Raw genomic sequence first — 16,662 nt, 5'->3', positions numbered from 1 at the left:
TTTGAGGGTTAATTATAGACCATAGGCCCTACAGACATATTGTTACTTTTTGTTCAACTAAAAAAAAAAAAGCACTGCATTGAGCAAATTTAGCAAATTATCATCCAGCAGATTTGAATGAGTAAAAATGTGAGGCTCACAGGTCAACCGAGTGAATCTTAATTTGTATTTTAAGCTGCCATATTGTCATCCCGCTGCTTTAGAGGAATTCTGTTTAGAGAAACTGTCAAAACAGCAGTGATCCATAGCCAGCGGTGAGGTATGTGGATGCACATGCTGAATCTAAACATTACAAGATTCATACTGGCTGCTAGGTATGATTTCATCACCAGTGTCATTTTAATGACAAATGAGTTAAACACTAAGTGTAAACTGAGAAAGAGAAAAGCATGGATATTTAAACCTTTCTAGCATGCTGTCACTGCCTATTGTAACAACATATTGTTCATATATTCAGTGGAGAAAATATAAACGGGCAGATCTGAGCTCATCATATTCACTGCTTTATATGGTGCATACAGTAGTGTGTCAGAGATATATCTATCTTTGGCCTCTTGGCTCTCTTGTTTGGTATATATTAAGCGTTAATATGATACATTGACTTTAGATCTTCTGGGTAATTTGAGACTTGCCGAAACAGTGCCTATTTATAGCAGGGTCTCAAATCTGTCATAAAAACGATAGAGCAGTTGTTGCTGAGAAGTGTGCGTCATGACAAACTTTCCATTGACAGGCAGCTGCAGGGACTCGGCAGCTCAGTGGTGACAATAATAAAGATCAGGTCTCCACTTATCTACAGGAACAAAAACAAAGCAATCACATAAAAGAGTATGTTTGGATTAAACATGGATCTGCCAAAGTTAACAGGCTTATCACACATATGAGGTCAGGATTTGAAGGGAGAACAATAAATCAAGTCTGTTTTCCTTAACACTGGTCAGGAATCATTTCCCTGCATGTATTCTGAATTGTTTTGGTATTATTTTTGGACAATCATGATTTTTGGTTTGTATTTTGGGACTATGGGAACTGAAAAGTGATGTTCTAAACCTAAATGAGATTCTTTCTTCTGTTAAAACACAAAAGAAGATATTTTTGATAAATGTTGACAGTAGTCATTGACTTCCATTGTATTATTTATCCATACAATGGAAATCAATGGCTGCCATCAGCTGTTTGGTTACCAACATTCTTCAAAATATCTTCTTTTGGGCTTTGGTTTATAGGTTTGAAACAGTGAGTTAATGGTTACAGGATTTTTTATTTTTTGGGAGGTGAACTATACCTTTAAAGACTTTGTTTCTTAAAATGTTGAGTTTATTTCTCACAATTCCGACTTTATTTCTCAGAATTGCAAGAAAAAAAGTCAGAATTATGAAATAAAAAGTCACAAATACCTTTTTTTTTTAATTCCCTGAAAAAAACCGTGATCCCATATAGTCTTGCACATGCATTTAATGCTGGTGCAAAGATATCTGCCATTTATATACTCCCAGAACATGAAGGGGGAATGTGGCCTTTCGCGTTATTAGAAGTCATTGTACCATCAGAATGGATTTTGAATTGTTATTTAAATGTACAAACACACATGGAGTTGCTTTAAGTTCATTGTTTGAGTTCACATAGTATATTTCTCAATTTCTAATGTTTTTGAGGGAGATTTTCTGCATGGTAAATGCCTGTAGTCTGCCAGCCAGGAGTAGCATGTTCCATAAAGCTTTATGAACGTGCTTTGTGCCACAAAGCTCTTAAAAAAACCAGACACAAGCTCTCAGTCAGCCAGGAGATAACATTCTTTCCACTGCTCCCCCTCCGACCCCAGGCATAGTGTAAGCCTCAAGGACTCGCAAAAACCTCCACGTTTTCAAAGGGCAAAATAAAACATAGTCCTACTGAGAATTCTGTCTTAGGTTTAATTAAAACTGTAAAAAAAAAATTGTTATGCATAATAATACACTATACTGTTCTCTTACTGCTGTGAGCTCTAAACTTCAGAGTTAAGTGTGTATGTGCATTTTAGTAAACAGCACATTTCACATTTCAGGAAAGTTTTACTAGTGATGTTACATCTGGGTTCAACAATCATTAAAGGGGTCACATGACGTTGCAAAAAGAAAAAAAAACTTTGTGTATTTGGTGTAATGCAATGTGTTTATGCTGTTTAAGGTAAAAAAAAAAAAAAAAAAACAATATTTTCCAGATACGGTATATTATTATTGTTGCTCTCTATGCCCTGCCTTTCTAAGACGCGTACATTTTTACAAAGTTCATTGTTCTGAAAAGCAAGGTGTGCTCTGATTGGCCGAATTCCTCAAGCATGTGACGGAAATGTTACGCCCCCTTACCATACTGTGATGTCATGTCCCGGCCGGCGCAATGAGACAAAACAAAAAAACCCGTTACAAACAAGGCATTTGTTCAGGGCCGGCCCTGACCAATTGGCTGCCCTAGGCAAGATTTTACCTGGCGCCCCATGCATCACAGCCCATTTCACCCTGTCATTGTGTTCATGATTTAGCGCATATATATATATATATATATATATATATATATATATATATATATATATATATATATATATATATATATATATATATATATATAGACTGGATGTCACATGCGACACTGAAGAATGGAGTAATGATGCTGAAAATTCAGCTTTGCATCACAGAAATAAATGATTATTTAAAGTATAATAAATTGAAAACAAATTATTTTAAATTGTAATAATATATCACAATATTACATTTTTTCTGTATTTTTGATCAAATAAATGCAGGCTTGATGACCAGAAGAAACTTCTTTCAAAAACATTAAAAATAGTAATGTTTCCAAACTTTTGGCCTGTACTGTATCCCCCCAAAACTGCACAACTGTAGAGTAAAACATTAATAAAAAGGTGATAATAAAAAATGCGTCTTAAAACTGACTTGATTGTACAAAATCACAGTCTGGGGACTCATAACTCAGAACAACTGCTAACATTAAGTTTAAGGTAAAAATAACTGCCACGAAATTATAGTATCTTACTCCTATGCAATAAATTGTTCTTTCACTACATCTCTTTACCTCTTTATCCTCTTCTCTTCTTTTTGGCACTGTATCTATCGCAGACTATGCTCATTTATAACGTGTCATGTAAATTCGGCCTTCCGTCACAATCAGGAAACTTTCACCGTGTCTAGAACTGGCGCGAGCTGCCAGACCCGTTTCTATGAGCTGTGTGTTAACAAAAGCAGTGCTGTCTACATTGGATGCGGCGTCGGGCACGCTACACAACAAATTACCAACAACTGATCGTGCGCGCGCTCTGTTTCTGACGCACTTCAAGCACTCGATGGGCAGGGGAAGATTGAAGAGTCTGACTTTTTTTTTTTTTTTCTTTGCTTTATTTGGTACTATTTAGATTAAATGGTTTTTAAATAGTAGCCTATTATAAAAAAAAAATATATGTAAAAAAGAAATTCACTCGTTCACTCATTCTGGCGCCCCCATGGATGAGCCTATACGCGGGCCGGCCCTGCATTTGTTGCATCCAGTGGGGACATAATTACTGATTATAATGACTTATACTGTCTTTTTACACGTTGCATTGTGTATCACGCCACGTAAACATGAAACCACGTCTGCCTTTGTGATCAGAGCAATGCCAAACAACAAGCACTACTCTAAACTGCTCAAAACTTGCGTTTAAATCATTGGTGGCAAATTCTTTAAATATAAAAACGTACTTACAGGATGTGAGTCAGAAGCGCCAGACTGTCATGGCAAAGTTGGAATTGCTCCACTTTAGAAACAACCTTTGTGCACAGAAGGCATTGTAAGCTACACTCAAATGTTCAGGAAACAGTCCTCTGTAAAATGCACTACACACATCTGAATATTTGGGTTGAACTGTTCTGGAACAGTGTTGTAAATACAACTTAACCACTGATTTCCAGTTGTGTGCTCTTTTGGAAGATCAAACAAAGTATTATTGCTTTCACAACTAAACACACAGCATCTCCACAGTTTTTCTCTGTTTCCACAAAAAGTCATCAAGTGTATGAATGATAGGGGTTTAAAATCTGTCCAAAACTGTAAATTTTATGTAGTCTATTCCAGCCTTAACTGACGTTCTTTTGTGGAAAGCAAAATATTTTGTGCACTTTGCTCCATAAAACATAATCATACAGGGACCAGGAGAAATTAAGCTAAAAACAGATAATAAAGTAACATATAAGCAGTGCAAGCAACTTCCCTCCACTGCCGCTCTCAAATCTCATTAGTATTTGCATACATTTAAACTTTTGGTTATTTGGTCATTTTGCATCGCTGACATCACTGACACATCTGTGCAAATGAGATGTAAAAGCTATGGCACAAAGGAAAATAAGATTTAAAAAAATAATAGTGTAGCATTAAAGATTCAATGGGAACAATATAATACATAACTAAAATAAAACTGTTACTGATTTGAATGTTAAGTTTTGTGTTTTTTTTAATCAGTAACTGAATTGGCTTCTTTTGCCACTGCATCACATTAGTGCATTAATCATGATGGGAACGGTAGAGGTTACAAGTGTTTGATCCTGAACCCGTAACATCTCAATTTAGTCCTGGACATTTGGCTCTTTTTTTGACACTTTCCCAAAAACCAGGAAAAGAGCAGATTGCTACATTTCATTGTGTCGGTTGTACAGTACTGATGCTATTGAGAAGCTGACTTTAATGCATCCCAGCTCTTCTCCAGAGTTTCCTAAAACGACCTGTAATCTGAAATTGGTCAGCCTGTTAGGCAGTGAAAAATTTGGGATGTAAATTCCAGATGATGGCCAATAGTAGTCCCCCCTGGGGAAAAAAACAAATAAATGTTAACCTGATTTAATAAAATACACAAAGGTTTGCTGTGGATGTTCAGTGAATGAGGACACACTCACAGCTCTGAATGGACATCCACAGGGGACACTAGATGAAGGTTTAGGTTCAGGACAGAGCTGCGGGATCCACATAAAGAGCTGGGCCAGCCGCACACAGGCATCAGGATAATAACAACTTCCCAAGTCATCAACACAAGGCACTTTTATCCATACACCAGCAACTTCTCTTTCCAGTGTCAAGTTCACCTGAAACAAATAAAATAACATCATGTTTTGTAATCCAGATGATTTTATGAAGGCACAGTGTTGAGCCGTTTAAATGTGGACAGACAGGTTTACCGTCTGCACAATGCTCACAGCAAGTCTCAGGCATAAATACATTCATGTCACCATGAGTTTGTAGGTGATAGGATGGGTACAGCTCAGTTTCGAGTTCCAATAAAAAAGAAGGTCAGGGAGCTCACACTGAAGGGAGAGCGCAGGTGCAGCGATGTGGAGGCAGATGCAGATGCCATCACATATCCCGGTGAAGGAATTGGGTTTGGATACACATGAAGAGTCTTCACATAAGTTGGGTCTTCTGGCTTTCCACAGGTGTCCCAGGAAAAGCCTCTGAACTATCAGTAATAGAACCTACTGTAACATGTGGCGATGCAAAGAAAGTATTAAAACAATATCATTTCCATATAGCTCACGTTCTTACCTTTGTAAAGGCAAAGCTTCTCCTGCTATGCCATTTGCTCGAGACATCCATTAAAATAATGCAAGCAATAAACACGGAAATGCATCTTTTCATTTCGCACGGTTGAGAATCGTATTTTACTTAAAGTTAAAGATATGAATGCTCTGAAACACCAGAGCGATCTATGCCCCATCAAAGACACTTAAGGAACTCTTTGTCATTTTACTTCCTTATGGTAATGAAATATGTTTCTCCCCCGTGTCATTTATGGAAACAATTATACAGCGTTCTACAGCGCCATCTACAGGCTGATGCGCACAGAACCATAAGAACCCGTTTAAAATAATGGATGAAGGTAACGACAGCTTAAAAAAATATATATAATTATAATTTAAGCTCCTTTAAACACTACCGTACTCTGTCACATGTTAGAGGATAACAGCATTGATACAAGATTATTACTATAAAAGTTAGGATTATTTAGTGACATAGCATCTGAATAAATGGAATTATATATATATATATAATTTAATTAACGTTATAGAATTTTACTAGGTAATAATAAAATCTTGGTAAATATAAAATACTGGAAGCGATAAAAAGTATATCAATATTGTCGGTTTTTTAATTTTGATGAAGAAAGATTTACTAAATTCTTACTTCAGAACTGTTACGCATCTCCAAGCAACACTCAGCGGCGTTTCATTTCAAAAATAAATACTGACACATTACTGACACATTTCTTGTGTTATCTTCTCAAAATTCAAATTATGTCGACTCAGATCAAGTTTTCTTTCTAAAGTTATTTGTAATTTGATGCTTTTTCTCACTTAGCACAGGGGTGATTTCTTAGCCAAAATATGATGTGCAATAAATTAAATAACAGCTCTAATATCTATCACATCATTTTGCATTAAAATAACTGCTAAACACTCTAATGTTTGAATATTTATTATGAAAAAAAACCAAACGGAAACATCCCCTTTAAAAAGAACTGAGAAACTTGGTTCCACATTGACACTGAACTTGTTTAACCTCAGAGAACAAGAATAAATCACAAAAGCAGCAGTTAAAACTAGACAAAGCATTGTTAACATGTTAATAAAAAAAAAAAATAATTAAGAAAAATCAAAATGTGCATTCCAGTGGTTCATAAAGTAAACGTAAACCATATTTACTTCCACCAAAAACAAAAAATATTCAAAGCGATTTATCATTAGTAAAAAGAAATGCGTTCATTAGGACTGAAAATTCATCATTCTAAAAAGCTAAAAGAGAATCTGAAGTAAAAGTCCGATAGAATGATCAAATGCTACTTTTCTTTTGCTTCCTGGAGGAATGCAGGGAGAAGCTGAGTTTGAGGCATCCCAGTTCTTTCCCAGAGCTTCCTAAAATGCCCTGTACTCTGTAGTTTCCATTGGTCAGCCATCCAGGCAGTTCCACATGTGGGATGACGATGTCTGATGATGGCAAAGCATAATCACCCTGGAAAAATGATATGATAAATGTCATGCCTCTCAAAATACAAGACCTATCGGTCACAAAAAGAAGTCTTTATGAACCCATAAACACGTGCATGTTGAGTAAAGTCTCCTAAAGTGGGGCACACTCACAGCTTTGAAGGGGCAGTGGCAGGGCAGGCCGTATGTGTGCAGGGGCTCGGGACAGTCCTGTCCCGGCGGGATGAGTTGATCGAGCAGGTCACAGGCGTTAGGATAATGACAACTTCCTATTTCATCCAGACATGGGATTTTCACCCACAAACCTGCGATTTCTCTTTCCAACGTCACGTTCACCTGAAACAAATAATATGGGGCGGACATGGAATTGAGTTTTTAAAACAATGCCTTATGGAGGCACTATTATAAGAAGTGATAATCATGGAGGTTTACAGCCTCTTGTGATAGTCAGATTCAGATTCAGGCATAAAAGCATTTATTTCACTGCCATAAACTAGGTCACAAGAACACTGAACTCTATTCCTAAGCCAGTCTGGCCTTTTTTTGTTGAATGTCAATGTAGTATTTGCATTTCAGTAGCATTACAATTTGACAATTTCAGAAAATTTTCAGGAAATTATAGTGAAATGAAGCCAAGATGCAACTATAAATGATTTTTATCCTTAAAATATAATATATTATACATACACACTTATATAAACTTACATAACCTTTTTCATAAGCATACCAGCACACAGATGAATTACAAATGCTTGCTTTAAATAGGCAAGTGTATCATTCTCTTGACTATATTAGGAGTATTATTACAAATTATAAACATTTTAAATATATTTAATTACTTCCCAATTTATTGCCCTACCTGTAGAAATCAAAGTCAAATAAAATAAGTAAATAAGTGACTAGCACAGTACCAAAGAGTTCCTCTTTCTACACACAAATACAGAATTGGTACTTCCTAAAAACCTAAAAGAGGAAGTCCTCACGATCATCTGTGAAAAGCTTAACATCTACCTGGATATTTCTACCTTGGAGATATATATAAATAAATAAATGCCCCCTGCAAAAAAACATGAAATGTTGTGTCTCAGACAAAAAATCAAAACCGTCTCTGGATTTCCAGAAAGCTGATAAATGTCTGTATCTTACAGAGAGAGGAGATGTCAGCGCTACAGACGTGGAGCCCGACGCCGCTGCGGTCAGCTGTCCCGGGATGGAGATGGGATCTGGAGAAATACTGAGACTCTTCATCTTTGCAGGATCATCTTGAGCACCGCAGTTTTGCCAAGAAAAGCCCCAAACCTATTCAATGAGAATCACGAACAATGTGATCCTGGACCACAAAACCAGTCACAAGAGTCAATTCTTCAAAACTGACATTTATACATCATCTGTAAGCTGAAAAAAAGTTTTCCATTTTTCCATTTTCCAGTTTGTTGGGACAATATTTGGCCGAGATATGATGGTGCAAAAAATAAAATAATTGTAAATTGAGAAAATCACCTTTAATGCCATTCAAATGAAGTTCTTAGCAATTAATATTACTAAACAAAAATTATTTTTTGATATATTTACGGTAGGAAATGTACACAATATATTCATGGAACATGATCTTTACTAAAGAAAAACAGATCATTTCGACCCATACAATGTATTTTTGGCTATTGCTACAAATACACCCCAGCAACTTAAGACACAAATGACAATTCAATTAACTATATATAAAAAATAAAATAAAAAAAAGTCATTATTTCACCCCCTTACCGTCGTGAATTTGGAGATTCTCTTTCCGAGAAACTGACTCGAGGCTTCCAGCGAAAAACAGTTTACAGCGAAGAGAGCAATGAACACGGAAACGCAGCTTTTCATTTTGCACGGTTAATATAAAAAACCCACGAAGTGTATCTTGAGATTTTGCTTAATAAATGGAGAGCCTCACAAAAGCGCAAGCGAGCATGCCCGAAAACAACAGAAGCAGTGCACGACACGATGTGATTCAGCACCTGACTCCACAACAGGACGATGAAGACCGTGCGAGACTCTTCCCATCAGGAACTGTCAGAACCGTCATGTGAGGCTGGTGTTGTCTTTAAATACTTTGACATGATTCTTTCCGCATTGTTTTCGCCAACACTGCGATACACAGAGCTACAGCGCTCTCTAAGGCCAGGAGGAATATAACAGCAGGCCAGTTACAAACAGAAAATGACATTTTTACACAAGTATACATCTTATAAAAATTAAAACTGTGAAATTATTTATTAAATTAGGTAAGCAAATCTTTCCATGTCACCTGCTGTGAGTTCAACAATGCTTCACTGGCTCTGGTGAGTTCATAACTAAATTAGTTTAATTGATCATAGTTTTATTTGGTGTTATTTAGCCACATTTTTATATGTTCTGTGTCACACCCATGATATGTAAGCTCGATCAAAATAATTGCAGAGAAACTGTTTTTGATTTTTAAAAACATACTTTTCACAGGTCCTGTTAGTTGCTTATATAGCAGCACTAGAAAAGCAAAATGTTCTGTATATGTGTGCATCTGATGGCGTTAACTCATGCATTGAACTGCAGTTTTGAATATTTCCCTACCCACTTATCACACAAAAAATATCCATGCATTGGATGGGTGGCATGGAATGGTGTGCTTTGAACAGATGTATCTTTGTAGACATACTGAAAACTTTCCACTGATCACAGAAGTGTTAGTAGAAATAACATGACGTGATATGACTGTGGTCATAGTGTCAAAGTTACTCTCAGCTTCTAGAAAGCCTTGTTCTAAATACGGTGTAACACACACTCTTCACTTCTTGTGTGAGTGTCTCTACCCATCTGGTAACCTTTTATCATACAAAATTATACGTTCACTTTATGAATGCATCTTTTAGCTACTGAAATATATGTTCACTCTGAATTATAACAATAAGCAAAAACAAAACAACAACGGTAAAAAATCTAGAATCCATAGCGAGAGAGAAAAAAGTACTGTACTAATAGATTTCTGCTGGACATTTACATTCAACGCACAACCTACACAGTGCATAATTAAAAATATAAAAAATATTAGAAAGAAAAAACACCTGTGGAAAAATAAATATTTAAAATTCCTTCATATACAGTATGCTTTATTTGATAGACTTTTCCTGTGATTTTTTCCCCCAGCCTTTTTACTGTTGAAATATTTATTTTAAAATAATATTTTCAGAATTCTATATTTATTTGTCTGATGTTGCTTATTGTGTGAATTTAATTTAATTTAATTTAATTTAATTTAATTTAATTTAATTTAATTTAATTTAATTTAATTTAATTTAATTTAATTTAATTAGAATACACATGCTCAAAGGGTTTGGTGATTGATTTTGAAAGGAGTGATTGATTTTAAGTGTGGTCTCTCTCAGGCCACACAGTACTTCATTGTCCTTTGTCTTATGTTGATGTCATTTAAATAACCATTGAAACAGCTGAAACCAGTTGCATTCTTTCGTTGTTGTCATCACTGTGGCCACAAGATGGAGATCTTGTATTTGTGCTTAGAGAGTCATGCTGTTTCGCTCTTGGTCTGTAAGTATACGTAAATCCATACATTTTCTAAACCACATGCACATTAATTCAATGCACACATACATTCAGTCTGAAATAAAGCTAGTAATGCACACACATTTTAAAGCTGAATAGTTTTATGGGAGAAATTCCCGTGCAGATTTGCACCCTACAATCATTTCATGAGAAATACGAGGCTATGTAATTTTCTTTGTCTGCTTCATGTGTTTTCTTCTGTTATGAATCACAAAAGAGTGCATTAATCAGGGTTTCAGGTTTTATTTGATGCAGTGCTTGTATTCACAGGCCGTATGATGATACTGTACGTGTGCATGAGTCACCTTTAATCTCTCTGCATGTGCCTGCAGGTAATTGCCAGAACACATGTGCCAAATAATAAACTAATGTTTTGATCTAAGGGTACTATTCAAACACAGCTTTGTTCATAAAGTTTAACTCCTAAACAGTGCTGGAAAAAATCACAGCTTATCAAATTACTGTACACACCTGCCCAGGGATTTGTCAGTGTGTTCAGAGGTCATGTACTGTACTTAAGCTATATGCATTAGAACTATATAGCAAAGTATGTCATGATGTGTAAAAAGTGTTAAATGCACAAACCGTGTTGAAGCACGTTATCTCTGAACATGCTCCTAAATCTTAGAGGAGCATTTAATTTGATTAGCAGCTAAATCATTATAGATTGGCAGCCAACATTCTGGAAGAATGATTTGTAAAATGTTTTGAATGTTCACCAAGGCTGCATTCATATGATCAGAAATACAGTAAAAACAGTAATATTGTGAAATATTCAGCACTGTTAAATTTTTAACGTCACAGATTTTGAGATGAGGATGAATGGTATGTGGTAAAACCGACTTGAAAGTCTTTTCCAAACAAGCTGAATGACTTGCATACAAGTGCATCATGTATTGTGTGTAAGTGTGCATTCTTTATGCATTGATTTTTCTCAACTCAAATTGAGATGATTATGTGGATCAGTTCGGAAAACATTACACTGGTTCTCCACAGTTCACTATTGTATGCCAATGAATATCCTTTATGGATAATTTGTATAAATTGTTTAAATACTCACTGAAAAGTGAGAGGCATTGAGATTTTTCCCTTTTTTGGGGGCAAAAAAATATCTGTAGTTTTTAGTTTAACTAAATACATTTTTTTTTGTCCCCAACTCTCTTATTTGCAGATGTATAAACGTATACACTGCCTGCCAAAAGATGTAAAATATACTGTTTTTTTTGTGTTTTGAAAGAAGCCTCTTATGCTCACCAAGGCTACATATATTTGATTCAAAAATACAGTAAAAACTGTGCTATTATTAAATATTATTACAATTAAGTCAAAACTGCATTCTCAGCATCATTACATTAGTGTCACGTGATCTTTAGAAATCAATGTTGAAAGCAGCCTTTTGTAATATTTTTGGAAACTGTGATACACTACTGTTCAGAAGTTTGGGGGAAATATTATTAAAAAATAATTAATATTTTTATTTAGCAAGAATGCATTGAATTGATCTAATGTGACAGTAAAGACAAGTATATCAAGTATTACAAGTACTTTTCACATAACTATTAGAAGAATCCTGAATTTGTTTTTAATCACAGTTTCTACACAAACAATTGATCTATCTATCATGTCTGTGTTATTAAATATGACCATGCAATTTTTTTTTCAAATAACAAATTTTAATATGTATTTAACTACATTTTACTAGTTTTAGAACAAGTAAAGCACAAGATACTCTCCATTAACGCTGTGGTCTCTTGCACCGTCATTCATCAGTAGATGATACACTCAAACGCAGCTGAGTTAAATGAATAGCCAGCATCTCTCTCTCACTCCCTCTCTCTCTCTACACGTCAGACAAACAGTTCACAGGTCTCCCAGGGTGATAATGTTACCCCTTACCTCGCACAGATGCACCCTGTAGGTACAGGAATGAATGAGGGTTTCACTTGGCCTTGGTTCTGCGAGTGAACTCGTGCATGACAATACTTTAATAACATAATACACCGGGTTCCCTGATGAGTTCATGTGCAGTGTTTCTTTAAAATATCATAGCTGCGTGAATGTGCGGGTGCCTTCAGGACACTTGCTTAAATAATACACCAAGGGTTTTTTCCATTTCAGTCGAGAAGGGATTTCGATAGATGACAATAAATCAAATCCAAGAATCTTTGCGCAAGTAAAACCCGTGTTGACAATCCTGAGCTGCAGCTTGTGAAATATAGCTGACATTTCTAAATGCCACTAGTCAGTACCATCATACATAAATAGGCTGCAACATACTTGTGAGAAAAAGGCCACATGATTTACATTTCTGCACTAGATTTTGTAGGATTGTCTTCAGTGTTTGCTTGGTCTAGCCTTGGATAATTTTGAACTCGATTTTCTAGCACAAACTAAAAAGCTAAACCTGTCGACTACATAAACATCACTTTAGGAGATTTGCTTTAGTCACTACATATAATAAAATAAAATAAAATAAAAAACAGCGCTTTCTCTGAATAACATTATGTCAACCAACAGTTATTTAATAGCATTATTAAATAATTAATAAGTTTAGGGTCAAGTCAATTTTAATGTTTTTGAAAGAAGTTTCTTTTTCTCACCAATGAAACATTTATTTGAATAAATACAGTACAACATATATATTGTGAAATATTATTAAAACTTAGTTATATAGTTAAATGGATATATATTTTATTTATTCCTATAATACTTTTCAAGCTGAAATGTACATATTATCTACATATTATTATTCAGAAATCATTCTAATATGCTGATGTGGTGCTCAAGAAATATCATATTACGTTACAAATAACACCATGATTATTATTTTTTTTTTTGATGAATGTTTTGTTTTATTTTGAATGTTTTGAATGTCATTAACAGTGCTCATGAAAACTAAAAAAAACAAACATGCAGAATCAAAATAAATATTTATCTGTACTAAACCAATGTCTCATAATTAATAATAGTAGCTCAAAAACATTACCATACCTAAATATTTACCACAATATTTATGTAATTGATGCTACATGGAAATAATTAGTAAAATAAATAAGCACCACATAATGTCAGAAGAACAAAGAATACATTGTTATGTAATAATTTAATAAGACAGCTTAAAATGCATTGAAAAATGTTGAAGACAGATGCTGCTTAATATTTTTCCAGAAACCTTTAAACATTTTTCCTAAAAAATAAATTCTGGCACACTTTATTTTAAGACCCAGTCTCACTGTTAACAAACCATCAATGACTACAACTTTTGCTTCAATAAACTTCTAATTTGCTGCTTGTTAATAGTTATTATGGCAGGTGTTAAGTTTAGGTTTTGAGTAGGATTAGTAATGCACAATATGTTCATGCAGAATATGTGCTTTATACGTACTGATAAACAGCCATTATGTCAATAACACGCATTCTAATAAGCAACCAGTTAATAGTGAGAATTGGTCTCTGTAATATATACATTTAATCAATTAAATGGATCCATGATAAATAAAATATTTAACAAAAAAAAAAACACCAAACTTTTTAATGTGCATTTTTTTTATTTATTTATCAGGACAATGCATATTAACAACAGTAAACCTGTAACATGCCAGAGTTAGCCGATGGCTAATCATGTTCGATACATTTCTGTAGTTCAATAAAATGTCTCATGCTTTATTTAATAGTTTTTATACTGTGTCAAGAAGAGTGTTTTTCTAGAATGCTGAAGCATAAATATTCCTTTTCCATTTCTAAAGTTGGTCTTTAAGTATCGGTAGAAACAGAAACATGTTTACAGGCAGACAACAAGTACCTCAAGGTTGCTAAAAGTTATTATGGTGGCTCTTTTTACACCAAATTCCAACTTAGTATTTCCAGCTGAACCAAACCCTTTTGTGCAGTTGATTTGAGTCAGTTATTTCTGTTAATGTTTTGGGTTCGATTCAAACGCTTCAAGGGTGGCATGATCCACACCGAACCCTGTTAAAAGCTCAGACTTTGCCAGTTCTTACTGGCGCCTGAAGCATTGTTGAGCAACTGCACTGAATGCATTTGACTTGCTGAGGCAAAGCCTGCGAGAGAAACTGATACTATGAACAGACTGGGTGAAAGGTTGCCCAGAATACGATCTATCTTCGCTGTAGTCTGTTTTAACAGAGCACATATTCATTTGTACAGGTGCCCATTCCTCAATTCTCATAGTGCACTTTTGTCATCTGCTGCTTAACAATGCATATCAATAGCAGCTGTTATTCATTTAGGAATCCCAATGGGATGCTAAAGCCTAGTTTTCTCGTCCTTCATTTGCTCTTCTTTATCCTACATAGAAATATACAGTATCGTAGATCATTTCCAGAATTGCAGGACTTGAATTAAAGCAATGTATTTCCATTAAACATTCATGAGCATCTTGCTTGGGTTCCTGGTTTCTCCTTGTGGATAATGCTTTGTATTTACCTGCCGACCTGTGTGTGTGTGTGTGTGTGTGTGTGTGTGAGTGGGAGTGTAGATAACGGCCAAGGCTTTCCTCCAAAGACATCTGCATCCTTATCTAATCGTGTTACACAATATAATCTTTCTTTTTGCTTCTGTTGGTGAGAACATCAACCTCTTCATCAAATAGGTCTTTGTTCCAAAAGAGAACAACGCAACCATTTAATCTTATCTGAACACTTGTCGCTGCAGCTGAGCTACAGTATGTTGTTACAACAATCCTTGACAAAGCCTTTGTCTGAGCACTTAGAAATATGGCACTTTCATCAGGCTTAAAAGGAAAATGTAGTGCTGCCGTATTTTATGTGTTAAAGATGGCTGAGAGGACAGTGGAATTTAAATGTCATAAAAATTTAAAAAAGAAGATTTGGGGATCATCAGTCATTCAGTATGATACTGATGGGGCTTATGAGCAGATTAATGACCTAATAAACTATAAAACACACATAAACCTCCGCAACAGGATGCCATCATAGATTTAGAATGCAAACCTGTGAAATCAAGCAAATCCACGCTGGTTAAACCAGTTTTCAGCTTTGTCGACAAATACAGGAAAAGCACTTTGAGGCTTAACTGTATATATTTATATTGTACATATTACTTTTTTTTACTATCATTCAATAGACAGTTTTTGAAATTCTTAATTCTGATTGGTCGTTTGCAACATTTTGTGTTGCATTTATGTGTGATGATGATGGTGTTTTTTTTTTATAGTTGTCGGCACTCTCTCGCTTCTTTGTTATTAATATAATTTAAACTTGATATCTTGATAACTCTAAAATTTGATATCCATGTATTTATTAGGGAGGTAGAACCATCCAATAAGAATGATGAAGCTCATGTATGTACTTGGAAAAAGAAAATATGCTTTAGTTTGATTTCTTTGGTTTTTGTGTACATTTCATGCTAAACAGTTCTAGATCTTGAAGCAATCACCCATGTAAAAATTACCTTTAGCAGCAATAACTCCAACCAAACGTTACATGTATTTGGAGATCAGTGCCTCCACATCTCTTTGCATTAGATCAGAACTGCTATAGTTCAGCCACATTGAAGGGTTTGAGCATAAACTGCCTGTTTAAGATCCTGTCACAGCAACTCAATTGGGTTCAAGTCATAACTTTGACAAGGCCACTCTGAAAAATGTAATCTAGTCTGGTCCTTGTGTCTTTTTTGACTTCCTGGATGAAACGTTGATGTACTCTTGGAGGAATTTCACAAGACTGGACACCTCTGGGAAGGTTTGCTACAGTGCTGAGATTTTCTTTTCTTTTTCATTTGGAAATATTGGCTCTCACTGTGGATCTTTTGGAGTCTGAAAGCCTCTGAAATAGCTTTGTAACCCTTCGAAGACTGATGTATTTTAGTCACATTCTTCCCCAACATAGGAAAACATATAAATGCAGATCCATAGAATTAGGAACTACAGGGGCAAATAAATGTTTACAACCTTTTTTTAAGACTGTGATCACACATTTTAGATGTCATGAGCATTGTAAATCTCGTCTTTAATTAAAACTTTACATTTGAAACACAATACTTTGTATTATATTAATTTGCATCAAATTATAAAAAGTGAATGTTGTTTGCGGGTGTT

General features: G+C 35.0%; 2 protein-coding genes across 2 annotated transcripts; both read right to left on the bottom strand.

Annotated features, from left to right (window-relative positions):
* Window positions 1–709: 709 nt before the first annotated feature.
* LOC127971287 (ganglioside GM2 activator) lies at window positions 710–6,081 on the bottom strand. The gene is made up of 4 exons (XM_052574178.1): window positions 5,563–6,081; window positions 5,324–5,471; window positions 4,920–5,105; window positions 710–793 (listed from the first exon to the last, which is right to left on the bottom strand). The coding sequence occupies exons 1-4, from the start codon at window positions 5,607–5,609 to the stop codon at window positions 710–712; spliced, it is 465 nt and encodes a 154-aa protein (XP_052430138.1). The 5' UTR covers window positions 5,610–6,081.
* Window positions 6,082–6,476: 395 nt separating this feature from the next.
* Window positions 6,477–9,102, bottom strand: gm2a (ganglioside GM2 activator). The gene is made up of 4 exons (XM_052574884.1): window positions 8,763–9,102; window positions 8,148–8,300; window positions 7,155–7,337; window positions 6,477–7,026 (listed from the first exon to the last, which is right to left on the bottom strand). Exons 1-4 carry the CDS (start codon window positions 8,865–8,867, stop codon window positions 6,847–6,849), a joined length of 621 nt encoding a protein of 206 aa, XP_052430844.1. The 5' UTR covers window positions 8,868–9,102; the 3' UTR covers window positions 6,477–6,846.
* Window positions 9,103–16,662: the final 7,560 nt, after the last annotated feature.

Source organism: Carassius gibelio, chromosome B14 (assembly GCF_023724105.1).
Source record: "Carassius gibelio isolate Cgi1373 ecotype wild population from Czech Republic chromosome B14, carGib1.2-hapl.c, whole genome shotgun sequence".
In the NCBI taxonomy this organism is placed as follows: domain Eukaryota; kingdom Metazoa; phylum Chordata; class Actinopteri; order Cypriniformes; family Cyprinidae; genus Carassius; species Carassius gibelio.
Note: the sequence above shows the minus strand (reverse complement) of the source record. Positions and strands in the feature narration are given on the sequence as shown.